The sequence below is a fragment of the Myiozetetes cayanensis genome, unplaced genomic scaffold, assembly GCF_022539395.1.
Source record: "Myiozetetes cayanensis isolate MyiCay16 unplaced genomic scaffold, myiCay2020 scf7, whole genome shotgun sequence".
In the NCBI taxonomy this organism is placed as follows: Eukaryota; Metazoa; Chordata; class Aves; order Passeriformes; family Tyrannidae; genus Myiozetetes; species Myiozetetes cayanensis.
Window position 1 is genome coordinate 43,408,270 of NW_026087964.1, and position 16,385 is coordinate 43,424,654.

At 42.0% G+C, this 16,385-nt stretch overlaps 1 protein-coding gene across 4 annotated transcripts in view; it reads left to right on the top strand.

Annotated features, from left to right (window-relative positions):
* Positions 1 to 16,385, top strand: part of SLC20A2 (solute carrier family 20 member 2) — a 58,181-nt gene that overhangs the window by 32,065 nt on the left and 9,731 nt on the right. For all 4 annotated transcript variants that reach the window (XM_050337700.1, XM_050337698.1, XM_050337699.1 and 1 more), the window contains 4 exons: positions 1,898 to 1,994; positions 3,844 to 3,960; positions 4,682 to 4,885; positions 6,266 to 6,854. In XM_050337700.1, coding sequence (XP_050193657.1) covers positions 1,898 to 1,994; positions 3,844 to 3,960; positions 4,682 to 4,885; positions 6,266 to 6,854 — 1,007 coding nt within the window. The remainder of the gene's footprint in view (positions 1 to 1,897; positions 1,995 to 3,843; positions 3,961 to 4,681; positions 4,886 to 6,265; positions 6,855 to 16,385) is intronic.

Here is a 16,385-nt window from a genome sequence, read left to right on the forward strand (position 1 = left end):
TCCCTATTGTAATGAGTGCTTGGTATGAAGGTTGTGTTCTAGCCTTGCATTCGAGTGCTGGCATTTCCAGAGTTGAAAGTTTGTGGCTTGCTTTTTGCACAGGAGACCAGTCATTTTCTTAATAGCCATTTGAACTGTACTTGCTTTTAGCCAATCTGAATGCTCAGAGTAAGTAATTTGACAAGTATTTGAGGCTTAGAAGGTGCTGTGTGATAATTAATATTGTATATTCTGTTTGGTCAGAAGATGGTACATTGAGATTGCTTCTGTATTAGTACAAGCTTGCTGGCATTGACTTAGCCTCGCAATAGCTGTTCTGACTGTTACTGAAACAGAACAGTTCTCTCTTGGACATACTCTAATTGGCATTTTATAGCTGTGAAATTTTAAGCTTTGGTTTTCCAGCACATCAGACATTAGGAGATAGGCATCTGCATATTTTATAGATTCTCGAGAAGCTTGAATCCATGGGTTTTAGTGACCTGATAACATCAGTCCATGTACCTCCAGTGCAAAAAATCACTTACTTGCCACTCAGCATGAACTGGAAATCAGAACACTTTTATCTACTTTTTCCATTTCTCTCACACCATTCAGCTTGCTAAAATGGGGAAGTGTAGCGCATGACAATGACCTAAAATAAGGGACACTATATTAGCAGTTATACAAGGAACTTAAATAGATGAGGGATTAATTCTTTGGCTATAAATAGCACCACCTGTAACCTCAGCTTCATCATTCTTTATTTCTGATCTAAATAAATGTCAGTGATAAAAACAGATGATAGATTTGATCAGACTCAGCTTTGAATGAAAAGTATTCAAGTTGCATAAAGGCTGAGGAAAGGTTCCACTATGGCATTCAAAACCTAGCAACTTAAGAAATTAATCATCAAAATACATGAACTCTGGTATTAAAGCCACATATTTAAGCATTCAAGAGGCATAAAAAGTTCAAGTTAAGGACATTGCATTTCTATTGCCATCTGTGCCATTCACAAAGTAGTAAGATCTGTAGAGCTTCTGCCATAAGCAGGTAGCTACTTGTGTGCATGCATAAAAAAAGAGCAGCTTTCTAGCTGGCGAGTCTGTGGCCTCTTACAGGGCTTCATGCCCTTGTTGGGGGTGTCTGTGAATAGCAGCTGGCCCTGCAAATACAGCTCATGCTGCATCACGCTTTGGGACCGGGGCACAGCACAGGGCGGCTGCAGCCTTTTCTCAGCTCCCTTTTATAGCTCATGGCAGCAAGAACCAAAACCACATTAGCCAGCCCTCAGCTTCGCCAGGCTCTTTGCAAACACTCAGAGCCCCTCAAAAGGCCAAGGCAGTCTCCTCACAAAGGCTTTGTCCGTGGCTCACAGGGTGCGTTTCCGCTGCGCCGTCAGCTGAGCCTTTCCTTGTGAGTGCCGAGGGCACGAGGCTGCGGCGGGCAGCAGGCACGGCAGCATGCTAAACACCGTGTGCTCACTTTATGTGTGTTACTTGTTCCATGCAGCCAGACACTTACTACTTCAGAGATTTCTCATAGCTGGTTGAAAGTGCCAGGCTGTCTCAGTCAAAATGGAGAGGTTAAGAATAAGGTTTTGAGGTGGATGCATTGCACCGATGCAAAACATCAAAGCTCTCTCCTGCTTGCCACCCTTCAGTCGTGCTGAGTGAAAGGGGTTCCTCATCTTGGAGACAGAAATAGATAAGGACACAGGTGCAGAAAGAAACCTGCCACCAGGTCACTCAGCAGGTCTGCAGCCAACCTGTCTCCCTGGTTCCCTTTAACAATGTGAAGCTTCCCCAGAAGCACTGACTGGGGAGCACATGTATTCTTCATGGTGGTTCGTGCTGACATAAATCCGGTGTGAAATCCAACTAATGTTTCCTTTTTCTCCTTGATTTCCACGCAGGAAGACCCTGTGCCCAACGGTCTCCGCGCTCTTCCGGTGTTTTACGCTGCTACCATAGCTATTAACGTGTTTTCCATCATGTACACAGGGGCACCAGGTGAGTGAGCCATCCACAGGAGGAGGCACGGGAGGGAGGCTTCACACAGTGCATAAGGGTGCTCTGCCAGTGTGCTGTCAGGTAGCCCTCAACACCATAGGGTTATCTCCTCTGTTAGGAGTTAACAAGGGCAAGACTAAATCATTCCCCTCCCCACATGCTTCTGTTTGAGCAGTGGAAGGGCAGAGGAGCGAAGGTTCAGCGCAGGGCATAAGATGCACTCAGTGTAATGCTGTCGCTCCATTGACATCAGCAGAGTCACTGTTCTGGTAGGTCTGGCACGGAGACTGTTATTTAAATTTAGTTAATTTCCCTTTGATGATAAGAAGCCCAAGCCTGTTTCTGCCTTAAATGCATGTTCTTTCTTTGGTGTTGTGTTTTCACTGCAACTCAGTAGAAGGAAATGAAGTTGAAGGACTTTATTTATATTTTTGTATGTTTGTGTATTTTATGTGCACTCATATGTTTGTGTTTATTCATATTTTAATTTATACTTGTATTCATATTTTTATATTTTTTGAATGTATATATTTTATATTTACATTTGTATATTTATATTCACACATTTTATGGCTATGTATTTGCATTTATATTTTTATAATTTACTTAAGCAGTGTACATTTAAACATGTAGTAAAAGAGTTAAGAAAAAAGATATTCAGTGATCTCAACTACTTTGTTGAAGACTGGTCATTAAATGTTATCTTTAGATTAGATTATTGCCCCAGAGCTATGAACTGAGCAAGCAGTTGAAGATAGACTGCTGGATGTGACCCTCAATTAAGACAGTAGGCTTAGAAAGTGACCTTTTTTGAATGAAAATTTGTTTTCTCTAAAACCTGACAGACTAGGTGTACTAGATAAATGCAGTTGATAGACTCTACTCCATAGCGTAGCATTACTGAAATTAATAAAAAGACATTCCCAATTTGAGGGTAACATAACTATTTCTTTTTCTTAAATCTAATTGGCTATATATGCAAGATTTTTCACAGTAAATCAACTGTATAACCAATATTTCCTCATTAGTTGTACTGCATAAGTAGGTCAGGCACTTTGCAGTGACTCATTAAGCAAAATAAATAAAATAAGAATCTTAATGTCCCTTCTGTTTCAGCTTAGCAGTCTCTAAAGTGTGTGAATAAAAAGGTGGAAGCTGTTTTTTATACTTGGGAGATACATATTTACTCTCCAAGGCCTCTGTCCTGGCAACATTTAACCCCCAAGGATGAATTAATCACATAGGTTTCAAGATAGTCAATGTATATATGGGTTTGAAAGATCAGAGTCCAAGCTCTTTCTTCATTAAAGGTTGGATCGTTTTACTGAACAAGTGCAAGGAGCTCTGCTGGGGGAATGCTTGAAGGAACAGGAGTTACTGACAGGGCTGTGCATTGCAGGACTGAAACCTCAGCTCTCAAGTGAGGCATTAAGCTAATATCCTAAGCAAATAATAGCTTAGGTTAAGCTAAGCATTAGGCTTTATTAACCAGAGCAAAGGTCAGGTAAATACTTACCCTAATGGGCAACACAGTTTAACATGCATTGATGTATAAAATCGCTGCAAATTTGTTTCAGCAGCCCTGATGTGGGGATCTTACTCTTGTCTTATTTGGAAATAAGGTCATAGTGGAGTAACAGAAAATTGGAAGACTAAATGTTTAGTCATGTCAACTAGGCCTTTAAATACTGTGGTAATGGTCATGTTAAAAGTCCCCAGCTCATTCATGTTGGTTTTGAATACCTTGTGAACACTAGCTTTTCTGCAACAGACTGCTCTTCCACTGCCTGGGATAATTAAGTCATGTTAATTTGTGATTTTCTTAGGTTTTATTTCTTTGTCTTCACAGTACTGGGACTGATACTTCCAATGTGGGCCATTGCTCTAATATCGATTGGTGTGTCCTTAATATTTGCTGTCTTAGTCTGGATTTTTGTGTGTCCCTGGATGAAGAGAAAAATAGAAAGTAAGTAGTTGTTTGATGAAATGTGAGTGATGTAAAATCATGTAAAATTACATTTCAGAGGTGGAAGTGCTGTTGAGAGGTCTAGTCCAATCCTTGAGAGGACTTAGTTCAGTCCCCACCTTAAACTATTACTTGTGTAGGAGGATGTGCTTAAACTATTCCTCCTGTATTTGTGTAATCTGCTTAAAAATCTGCAGTGGTAGAAATTCAAAACCTTGTTAGGCAATACATTGCAGTGCTCACTGCTTCTAGAGTCTAAATAGAAACAGGACAATAAAACCTGGAATATAATCTGGTTTATATTTTAGAAAGGAAATGTTAAAGAGGAAAAACCTGGCAGTTTGATCATCTTTGAGTTCTTCAACTTTACAGTAGGTTGAGCTGACCACAGCTTTTAGCTTTACAGTCTTGTTTGCTTTGCTACTTTCAAGAAATGCAGTATTTAAAATGCAGTTTCAGATTTCACTAATAGGTGAACGGTTCAGTGTTTTACTTCAGTTGTCTACTTCGGTGAATTTTACAGGAAAAAACTAAGATGCTCTAGAATTTTCTCACATGAACTTAGTAAAGGTAAGTATTAGAAATAAATAAAGAACGTGTGTATGAAATGTGGCCACGTTACTGTATCCATGTTAAACTATGCTGTTGATGCCAACAGTGAAAGCTGAAGTAACAAGCGGTACAGGTTGGGTTTAAAATTACAGTGCTGTTATTTCCTTAGGTCGGTTAAAGAAAGATGCTGCGCTGTCAAGGATATCAGATGAAAGTCTTGATAAAATTCAAGATGAAGAAACACCAGTCTTTAAAGAGCTTCCTGGTGCCAAAGCATCTGATGAGAGCACGATTCCCCTTACTGGCTCAGTAACAGAAGCTGCTGGGGCATCAGATACTATTGCAAATGGAAACCATCCACGTGTACCGTATGGTAAGAAACTAGGGCAACACGGAGGGTTTGTCTTTTCCTTGTTTCAGCGAGGTTCCTTAACTGTGAGTAGGTCTCTGTTGTAAATAGTAAGTTAGTGTTTGGGATTTCCATCTCTAATCCCTTTTCAGCACATGTTGCTTATTTATAAGTGACATTTTCTAGAGAGGACATAATTGCATTTTGTTTGGCTGTATTTCAATTTTAGAAACAGCGGGAAAAAAAATTACTCGCCTTTTTGCTTTGCTTTACTTTGTATCCTTAATGGTGTTTCCATCCTTTGAAGCAGTGGAAAAATACAGAGAACACAGATTGCTGATGTATGAAGGTTAAATTCAGCATAAAGATGATTAGCATACTACAACAAGAGATGAAAAGATTTGGACTTTAGTTGACAAACCTATGACCATTTGGAGCGTGTCCACTAGGAAAATCTCATGCATTGTTTTCTGAATATACATTTATAAGAAGTAGGCTTGTGTGCATAAAGCTCTTTTTGTTCTCCCATGTGGGATCACCCCCCCTCCACTTAGCGGTCTGCTGACTTTGATATCACTTTGCTAACATCTACACGACCCTGTAATTTGGTTAATAAATGTCTAAAATATTCAACTGTTTCTTGCAAAATCAAATAAGTCATGACGTGGATCCCTTGAGTGTGTGCCTCCAGTTTAAAAGTAAACCCAATTCTGAACGTTGCGTAGTGGAAATCCAGGAAGTCAGGAAATGAAAACGTTTCTTCAGAAGCATTGCCTGTGATATGTTTTGATGTGTGTCCTCCAGCATATGCTAACATTAAATGTATGCAGTGGGAATAATTATCAGCATGTTCATAGAAATAAGATTTAGAAAATGTTGCAATAGCTGAGGAAATACTTCTGCAGAACATTAACTTTTTGCTGGTTTTTTTTAAAATGTTTTTGAAAGCTATATAAATGTCTCTTAAACATAGGGGACCTCATATTCAGTGTGAAATAGCAGTAAACCACCTTTCAGAAATCCTAGTTATTCCTATTCAATAGCTCAGAAAAAGTAGACCTTGCTTTACAAGAAAGAAATTTTATGGAAATTATTCTTTCAAAGAACCTGAGCATTTAACCATCAAGTATCATGTTCTAATAGCTGATCCCAAGTGACTTGCTGCAGGTCATACAGCACGTCTGGAGAGACACAACACTGGAACAAATCTCTTTTTGCACAGAAGAGGAGAGTTTGTTTTGCAGTGAATTGAAACTTGGCTTATTCACTGCATGTAGTGCAAATTGATCTCCTTTGTCTTGTATTCTCAGATGGCGGCCGCATTATTTTCTTGCGAAGTTGGAGGGATGGGGCTCTTGAATTACATTTTGTATAAATGAAAATTCTGAATCTGTGCCTTTTTAGGAAGGGCGTTTTCGGTGACGCACACCTCAGTGAAATCACCTGTTTCCAATGGCACCTTCAGCTTCGATGGCCACGTGAGGAGCGATGGCCACGTTTATCACACTGTGCACAAGGACTCAGGTTTATACAAAGACTTGCTCCACAAAATACACCTGGACAGGGCCAATGACGAAAGGCCCACTCCAGAAAACAACTACAAACTGTTACGACGCAACAACAGTTATACTTGTTACACTGCTGCTATTTGTGGCATGCCCGTGCATTCCTCCTTTAAGGCAGCCGATACGTCAACTCCAGAGGACAGTGAGAAGTTAGTGGGAGACACTGTTTCCTACTCCAAGAAGCGAGTCCGCTACGACAGCTACTCCAGCTATTGCAACGCAGTGGCTGAGGCAGAGATCGAGGCGGAGGAAGGTGGAGTGGAAATGAAGTTGGCCTCCGAACTTGCAGAACCTAACCGGCCTCCGGTTGATCCTGTGGAAGAGGACAAGGAAGAGAAAGACACATCTCAGGTCCATCTACTTTTCCACTTCCTCCAGATCTTAACAGCCTGCTTTGGATCCTTTGCCCATGGAGGTAATGATGTCAGGTAAGAGGATGAGATCTCTGCAGTTTTAAGGTTTAAATACTTTGGAGCAAGGTTTGCCAGCTTGGCTGGTTGGAAAGCACATTTATTTCTGCAGGTAGATGATCATCAGGACTGTGTTTTGCAAAGCATGTGGCACTGATGTCTCAGGTGCTTTCCAGAATTCAGGCTGCTTAGTCCATGGTTTATTTTCTTTTCAAGGGTAAAATCTTTTTTATTTACTGCTAAATAATCGTTTAGTGATTAGTTTAATTTAGGTTTAATTTTGGCAGTGTTAGAGGCATTGAGACTTCCTCCAACATGCCAATCACTGTAAAAAAACCCAGGAACTTTGAACTGCAAAATCAGAAACCTTCAACAAATAAGAGGTTTTAGACTATTTTTGCCATTAGATGAATTTAATCTCTTATCACACTGCGAAAAGAGATGTGTGAAGAATGTCTTCATTTTCCTTGCTGCATGCCTTACAGACTTCACTTAACTCTTTTGCTTGGGGTTTTCCAGGAGTCTTCGACCATGTGAGGCAGTGTATCACTAAAAAGTCTTTTTAGTGAAAGTTAAAGTTAAAAAAAAGTTTAAAGTTTAAACATTAAAGTCCTACTGAAGTTCATAAACTGTGCATACAACTTCTCCAGCTGCTGCAATTCTCTTACCAAAATAAAAGGAGCTACTCCCAAGGAGCCCTGGGCATGTGTCTGTGCCCCAGGCAGAGAGGGGACACTGGGCTGTGGCTCATCTCTTAACCCTCATTTAATAAGCTTTGCATCTCCCAGCATAGTTCTGGTATGCAGTGTTCCCTGACAGGAGTTTTATCCAGAGGCGCTACCTCCACTGAGTTGTCCTTGAGTTTGGAAGAAGCCGGTGAGTTCATCGTTCAGTCATTTGGCTTAAGTGTGCCTGTCCTTAAATCTCTCAGCATTAATGTCATTTCCCAGGAATAAAGGAAAAGCATCATCCTTCAGGAGTCTTTCTATCCTGTTCATACTGACTCAGGCAGCTGACAATCTTGAAGTTGATCTCAGAAATGTTTACCTGCTCCTCTTTGCCGTCCATCATCTGGTCAGATCCCTGCAAAATAGTGTCTCTTCACTCACTCATTTTCCAATCTCTTTCATTTTGAAGGTTTGGCTGTGTTTCACTCCAGAAAGTACAAGACTTTTGACTGTAGGATGTAGGCTCAGGATGAAGCATTTTATACCTTCCTCATCTGCACTCACATTGCCCATCTGCCTATAACACTGCTTCACCTGCAGGGCTCTATTGCACCTCATCGTCTTGATGGCTTGTGACTGGAGAGCAATTTCGGTGGTTTTGCTCTGTCCCTGGGAACACTGCATATTTTTCCTTAAGGATTTGGCTGGACTGCCTCTTCCCTAGGCCTGGAGCGATCCATTTGGTATTTAATAAGCACTTTTTCCAGTATCATGATAAGGTCCCCTGAGAAATTCACTCAAGCTGCTTGTTGAAGCAGCTGTCCTTATTTGGGTTGTAGCTGGGGCTCTGCTGAGTCCCCTTCCCGCTGAACCCTTTCTGTGTTAGCTGTGCCCTGGCAGTGTTGGTTTCAGCGTTTGTAATGGGACTTTAAAGAGCTCATGATTTTCATCATCCTCCTTAGGCATTTGGGCAAACGCTGTCCAACTCAGCAAGGAGAACAGTTATTGCTCATTGCTCTTGTCAGCCACCCAGTTTAACTCACTGCTCATCTTGAAAACGCTTAAAAACATGTTTCTTCCCTCCCCATCTAGCCAGTGTCCTGGGAATTCAGAATAGGGCTTTCTGAAGAGCCTTCTTGTACTCCCTTTGTATCCACAGGGATTTGGCTCTGGGAAGGAGTCCAGGGTCCCCTCATCCTCTGGATCAGAGGTGCAACTTTCTTTCCTCTTGAATGGTCTCTGTTGTTAAGGAACTCTGCTCTGAGCATGCTGGCCAAGAGCAAAGACCCATGGGGGCTAGTAGCATGTGCTGAAGGGAACATAGGAATAAGGACAAACACCACTGATATTTCTTGTAATGTACCCTGGGAAATACCATTGCAGAAAGTTCACAGCCTACCTCAGTAGGTGCCCCAGCTCCTTTATTCCCTGTAGGTGATGCTTATACATACTCCTGAAGGACTCACACATTTATGCAAGCATCACTTGCCTGTTCTGTAGGAGGCAGGGGTAGTACAGTTTGGTAGAAGTGATCTGTAAGGATGCAGTCAGTTCAGAAATCAGATTTGGTGTTGACAGGAGCTGACCAAGATGAAGTACAAAGTTCAGACTCTGTGCAGTGTGCTTTGTTGCATCATACAGCCTAATTCCCCTAGAATTTTGTAATTGGACTGCCTTGTTACCTTGGCAATATCCTTTCCTGAAAATTCATATTTTTTTAATATTTTTCAGATCTCTACTTCTGCTGGTGATCCTGCCAAATTTGCCAGGAAACATGTGTTTTTATTAAATGGTATTTATTCAAAAAAGTCCTCTTAACCTGAGTTCATATACTGCAAAATTAAAGAACAAGTTGGCTTCATTTTGTCAAAGCTGATAGAAAAGCAAGAAGATGGTCATGGGTGTAGGACTAGGTAGGAATCCATCCTTTATGACTGTTCTGAGTTCCAGCTGAACAATAAAAATTAAAGGCCCCTTTCTATGCCTAAAAGATATAGCAGATAAAACACTCTGGGGATGCAGATATCTATCCAGTGGATTGTGTAGCAGAGACATTTTTCCAGTCTTCGTCTAGCAGAGCAGAAGACTTCTTACTGGGCTCTTGGCTCCTCCACGTGTTGCATGAAGATCTGCAGAGCTTGAAAGGCAACACATTGTTTTAAAAATAAGGCAGTAGAATCTAGCTAGGAGCACGGCTTTCTGTTCACACTTCTGTAAGGAAGTAAGCCCTGGCAGTCCATCTTCCACTGATGGCTGCTCTCTTTTCATCTCCCTCCTTTGTTTGCTTCCCTTCTGCTCGTTCTAGATGCTGCTTCTCTATTTTTCTTCCTCATCCTTGAATCCTGTTATTAAAATCTAGCTTTCCTCTGCATTTGGTTTAAAGCTCCTCACTCATATTTAGGGCGGCACCTCCACTGTCCACATCTTTTTCTTTTGCTATCCTGGAACTTACTCTTGTGCCATGTTTTCCATTTATTTTCCATCAGGCTGTTTTTTGGTGTTCCTTGAAGGGACAGGAGCAGATAAGAGGAGCAAAGAGAGAAAAATTGAAAGCTGATATGAAACTTAAAAACTGCAGGTAATTGTGAGGCAAACAATTGACCTGTTTTAGAGTGTATTTAAGTGTGAGGCATACAGTACGGACTGAACTGTGATGGAGCTCAGAAAAACTGCATGGATCAGAAGTGCCCCATATAGTTTGGACAGCACTTTACCAGACAAAACATCACATGGACATCTCTCTTGTTTCATTGTCCAGGATTGCCCATGGACCTGGAAGAGTTAAATAAGTATTTTGCCCTCAGCTGCAGAACTAACTCATAACTAACTCATGGGAGAGTTAGACCCCAGCTTCTTCCAAGATGGTGCTTTTTAGTGTCGTAACGATACTAGCCAGCTTTGCTGTAGGAGCTGATGTTTGTAGCAGTCAGGGCTTATGTTTAGGCTGACATCAGCAGGGATCCTGGCCGGGGCAGCTGTGTGTTAAAAGAAACAGGGAGTCATGGTGACTCCTTATTTGGGTGACTGTTTTGTTCAGACCGTCCCCTCCTGCCCCCCTGCTGCCAAGCTCATATGCGCTGTGTCAAGGGTGCTGGAGCTCTTCCAGGGCTGGGACTAGCTGAGCTGGGCCGAGAGCCTTGTGACACCATCATGCACATGGACTGAATGAAATCTAAAGAATTTAAAATCCCGACTAAATGTGTTGGGACAGAACTGCTGAAAAAAATGGTTTTGTTTAACTTAATTAGAGGCGTCAAGTGAGCAGGTTCACTGGCTCAGCACCCGAGCACAAAGGGAGCACGTCAGGTCATTGCAAGGGCAATGGGAGAATAAAAAGGCCAGGATGGAAAAAAGACCTGGGCCAGGAGCGTGACACAAGGAGAACTGCCAGCTTCCTAAATGCTTGTTCAGAGCCAGCTTTCCAGAGAGGATGGGAGGCTGGGCTTTGTTGGCCCAGCGGGGATTATATGCACCTATAGTTCAGTTGGACTGAGCTTGTTTTTCTAATATAGGCTAGTTCAGCAGGAATTGTGGTGGCCCGGGGCTCAGCACTGCAGATGCAGCAGCCTACCTGTATAACAACAAATAACAGGAGAGTTGCTGAAATTGTAGGGTTTATGCTGTGTTTCAAAGTCTGGAAATATTTCTGAATTGACTCGTTCTCAAAAACAAGGGCAGTTAGGCAGGCTGTTTTGGACATGGCTGGAGAGGGCTGCTAACCCCCATAGCTGTCTCTGGTGCTCAGCACAGCAGTGGCTGTGGCTGCTTTGCTACTGGGTTGGGAATGAGAAAGCGATGAGCAAACAGTGTGTCGGACCCACAGCCCCATCCTAGCAAATGGGAAGACGCTTTTGTTGACTCAGTCAATCTCTGTAGCTTGTTATTCCTTGAATAAGGATTTTTTTTTTTGCAATCAAACGGGTTGCAAAAGGATGACCCACAGAAAGATGCTGTAGGTCAGTGTGAGGTTTGTTGATTAAAATCTGCTGTTTAATGCTCTGAAAAAAGCCTGTGCCTTGTGCTCCTAAACACCTGTCCGTGCATGTGCTTAGTCTTTTCTCGTAGAGATTCTTTCCCCTATAAATGGGTAGCCTCTTCTGTCCCCTCCCGCCCTCCCTCGGGCCATCATTCTTGCTGTCACAGGAGAAACCCCGGGGATGTCAGAAGGAGCTGCGTGCCCTCACTTGTGTGAGCAGGCATCTACCTGTGCTCATGGATTCCGGCCACGGAGGAAGGTTGATTTATCATTGTGACGATGGCAGGAGGCATGATGCTCCAGCTGAACAGGGTGACCGTGGCCTGTGCCACCCACCCCTGCCTGTGCGTGCCAAGGTGCAGGCGGTGCTGAGGTTTGCCTGGTACATGCTGTAGGGAGGAGAAACCGGCCTGCAGACGTTGCACAGGGGGGGATCTCAGTTTTCCTGAGTTCCTGCTGCATAAATGGTTTGAATGTGTCTGCTCTAATTAAATTTCACTTGGAGGACTTCAGGACTACCCTTGCGTATTCATGCTTAGATACTAGGATAAAGGGGTCATTTGTGTTAGAGTTTGCAGGCCATGCCTTATAGATTTATGGCACAAATTTGACAAAGAATGGCTTTCATAATCTAAATGATACAGACTGCATTATTGACCACAGGATTTAAAACTATTTCAGAACTATAGTTAAAAAATGTTTAGTATTTTTTAAATATTTCTACGCATTGTCTCACTGGTTTTAGGGAAGCTGAACTGCTACCAGCCAGGGAATTAATTGTTTAAGCAAAGCAGTTTGAGTGAAACTAGGAAATACCTACTTGCTCAAAATACAGGCAGAGGAAACTCCTCTCACCTCCATACAGACTTCACTGGGGTTTTTAGGTCAGAGCACACAAACAGCAATAGGATTCACCTTTTTCCCCTCTTCCTAAAGTAAATGCAATGGGATTAAAGAAGGGAAGAGCTGGAACCTTGCCAGTATCTCACTGCACACAGTGAGCTTAGTGGGATTCAGCCTCCTGGCTAAATAAGGAGTCTAAAGGAGCTATAATAAGACTGGATTACAAATTGAGTATTTCTTATTTCCTCCTTGAGAGCTGCAGTTGAGATCACTTAGAATATTTAGGGAGCTAATCTGTCAATTATGATTAGTGAGAGCAACCTGATAGCTGATTTCTTCCCTTTTTAACAGAAGTTCATCCTGTGAGTCCAGCCTGTGTCTCAAGTAGATATAAATCTTCACTTGAGTCCTTAATTGTGCAGGTACATGGCATTTTTGTTGTGCAAGACAGAGGAGAGCAGCAAGAAACGGGGCTCCAGTGGGCACAGGAATCCCTCTCCGTCCTGCTGTGAGCAGGGCCCATGACTGGATTTGCCAGGAAAAAAGCTGATGCTGGTGGGTGTGAGGGTGGATGGACCCAAACCTCCAGGATCCAGGGAGTTGGGGTTTCGGGGGCAGTATTTGGGTTGCACAGAAATGAGCTGCAGGAATAAAAACATATCCTCCCTGACTCATTAACGTGCCCAAAGCCTGCACTTTGTGCACTTCACAGGGGCACATCTGTGGCACACTTTTACTGTGCTATGGTATGTGCACTATTTCAGAACTGTCTGGTTATTGGAACCAGGATTAAACTCTCTTGATAATCTGAGATGTCTGGAGATCAGGACATATTTTTTTCCTCTTGTTGCACCCTTACTCAACTGAGTGATGTCTCATGGCGTAACTACAGCCTATTCAGAAATATCCATCCCACTGATTTTCCCAGTGGAAGGTTTGTTTGTGAAATCCTGGCTTGAGAAATTGATAAAAGGCTGGGGATTTTGCAATTTTGTTTGTAATATTGGACACCTAATACAGATTTCTTAAACGGCTGTTTTGCTCGTCATTATGTACTTTTCAAGGTTCTTTCACTCCCCTAGAAAAAGTGGCTAAAGCACAGTCTCCTTTTTCAGGTAGCAGAGCATCAAAGCATGGTCATCAAGGAGTCTGTAGATGACTAACAAAGCACATTCAGAGCATAGATTTCAAATACAGTTAGATTTTCTTTTTGAGCAGCTCACTACTCCCCCCAAATAATAGTGAGGTAGCAGCGATGTTGCTACTTCATAAAATATTATGACAAGTTTGATGGGATTTGGCAATAGAGCATTCAGCTGATGGCATCCTTCCATTACTGGGAAAAAAAAGCCCTAATTTTTGGATAAAAATAAAATTTTAAAAAAAGTTTTAGTCTTGTTCCTCCAGAGAAGGGCTTGGACTTGTGACCCAAAGGTACCTAAAAATTTCTGCTTGTGTTTGTGTGCGCATGGGAAACTGTCATTTCTAAGCCTGTCTCATGATAGCTGAATGTGGGGTGTTTTGTTTTTTTTGGTTTTTTTTTTGTGTTGGTAATACTATCTGTCTCACAGGGGAGAGGAGAAGCCAACTCTATTTATAGTTCAGATTCACTGTCAAATGCTATCTTTCACAACAGTTTTATAAATGGTGCGTGACAGATTCTCAACTGGCACAAGAGAGCAGAAAAAGAGAAGTTGTGCCAATTCATGTTAGTCGAGAGAGAGAAATCATCATGAGGGTCAGGCAGCACTTCAGAAACACCAAGCAGCACTTTGCTGAACCACTGTGACACGCGTCTGCAAGTACAAGTATTACTATAGATGGCATTTAATCCTGCATTGCACCTCTGGGGAAGGCAGTCAGCCCCTATATGCACCGCCCCTGCTGCAAAGTCCCGTGCCCTGCGAGTAACCACGGCTGGTGGAGGCCAGCAGAGATGGTGAAAAGTACTGGATGTGGAAAGCCCACTTTACAACTGGTAGACTCAGGAGGTAGGCTTCTTACGCCTTAACGTTTCATAAATTCATCCTAAAATTAGCTTGCAATGGCCATCCTCTTGTGCTCGGTGGAAAAGTGTGTATAGGCATACAAAATTAAAGTAATACCATGGCAGGAGCAGCTCGTGTTGCTTTTTAAACCCAACAGCTAAATAATACAGCAACATACTCTAAAGCACTTCAGTTTCATAGGAACTTATACACAGATGTAGATAAGGGTTCAGAGCCCCTGGGTGATCATCTCAGGCTTTCTTTTTGTCTCCTCTAAACTACCATGAATAAGACTTGGAGCTCCAGCACAAAGGAGAGTTAGTTAAGGCAAGTAAAAACCTATGTGGGAGAATAAGAGAAAGTCACTTGAAAATAGACTTGTGAATTGAGTCTTAGCCGAATGCATGGAAGATTTGAGGTCTGCTTTTTTGCTAGTTATGTCTTAAATCAAATGAGGTAGAACTGGTGGGAAGTACTGTGAAAGCCACATCCCAGTCTAGCCAGCATCTTTGTGGTTCATCTGGTTAGTCACTAAGCTGTAGGAGACATCTGTTAACCGCAGAAGGTCTCAAAGCAAACTCTCTTATCTAACAGTGCCTTTTCTTGTTTTTTTAATGTGTGTTGTTTCTCTCTTACTCACTCTTACTGTCCTGTTGGGACTGCTTGCCTTTTATTTCTGTGCAGAACCAAGATCGTGGTCTTTGCAGAGCCTTACTCAGACCCATTCATTGTGAGCTTTTGGCAGTTTTGTGGTGGAACAGGCCTGACGGCTTCTTCTAGAGCTGTTCTTCACTGGCATAGGAAGCATTGATACCACAGGCCCCTGGGACTGGACCTACTGAACAAATCTAGAAGCTGAAGGAGCCCCTTGGAGAGCTCTGATGGTGCTAGATTGGAGCGGTTTTGGTGGCTGTTGGTAGCCCCTTTCAGATGCTCAGGCTGGGAGATGTCACTGTCCCTAGGAGGTGAACATTTAAGTCAGATTGAACATGATTTGTAGGGAGAGATGTCCTTCTGTTAAAGATAACCAGTGATGCAGATACCCACAAATGGAAATGAGGTTATTTACCTTTTTGCCTTTCCAAACATATATGGATCCAGTGCTCTTCTGCTTTCATTTCTTCCAGGGAAGGTATCAGAAATGCTGCTTCTGTGGGCATCAGTGTAACCTCTTCTGATCTATTGGGCAGAATCACCCACTCAGATCCTCTGAGGCTGAGCATAAGCCAGCAGAGTTTTGCCTTGTCCTTCATTGCCACAAACAAGAAAATAACCTTTTCTTCAAAGATTAAGCTTAGTTAGATTCACAGAGGTGTAGCATTTGCAAATAATTAAAACTGGATTTTGATACAGAAGAGCATAGTTTGCTGCTGCAGTTTTTGAAGCCTTTTCTGTCTTTCCGTTTACATTGGGACTGACAAATATCCATCCATAATCTCTTTACAGCAGTCAGGAATCAGTGCCTGGGCTTGCTCCAAATGTGCCTGTTATTTTCAACAGGGAGGTTGTTTCCATGTCATACAACACAGTAAAAAGGGATGATCAGTTTTCCCTTTATTTGTTTTATTTGCCTTTATCCATCCTTCTGTACCCATCAGTTGAAGGTCCATTGAATTACCTTTGTTTTTCTGTGCATAAGAAGGCATTTAAATGTGCAAGTAACTTAATCCACACCTGAAAACACTGGAAAAGAAGTTGCAGGTCAACTCAAAAATATTAGAAATGTTTTGATCAAGAATCTCTTCTTCCTTGGAGGAAAAATAATTCTTGCATTTAGGCCCTAAGGACTTTTTACATACTGTGATTCCATGCTCACAAAAAGTCAACAAATCAAATGCTTACTCAGACACAGTATCAGATCAGAATTTTAAAGTATTTTTGCTAGCGGAAATCACTCTTTATTTAAAGTATATTTAGCTCTTCACTGTATTACCCAGAGTCTTCAAACCCACTGGATTTTATCATCCATGTTAGCCCACTAATTTATTTTCAGTAACTTTCTCAAAATCTGTAAGAATTATTCATTCTTTCTTATATCAAAGAACATTTTTAAATATTTTCATTTGCCTTGCAG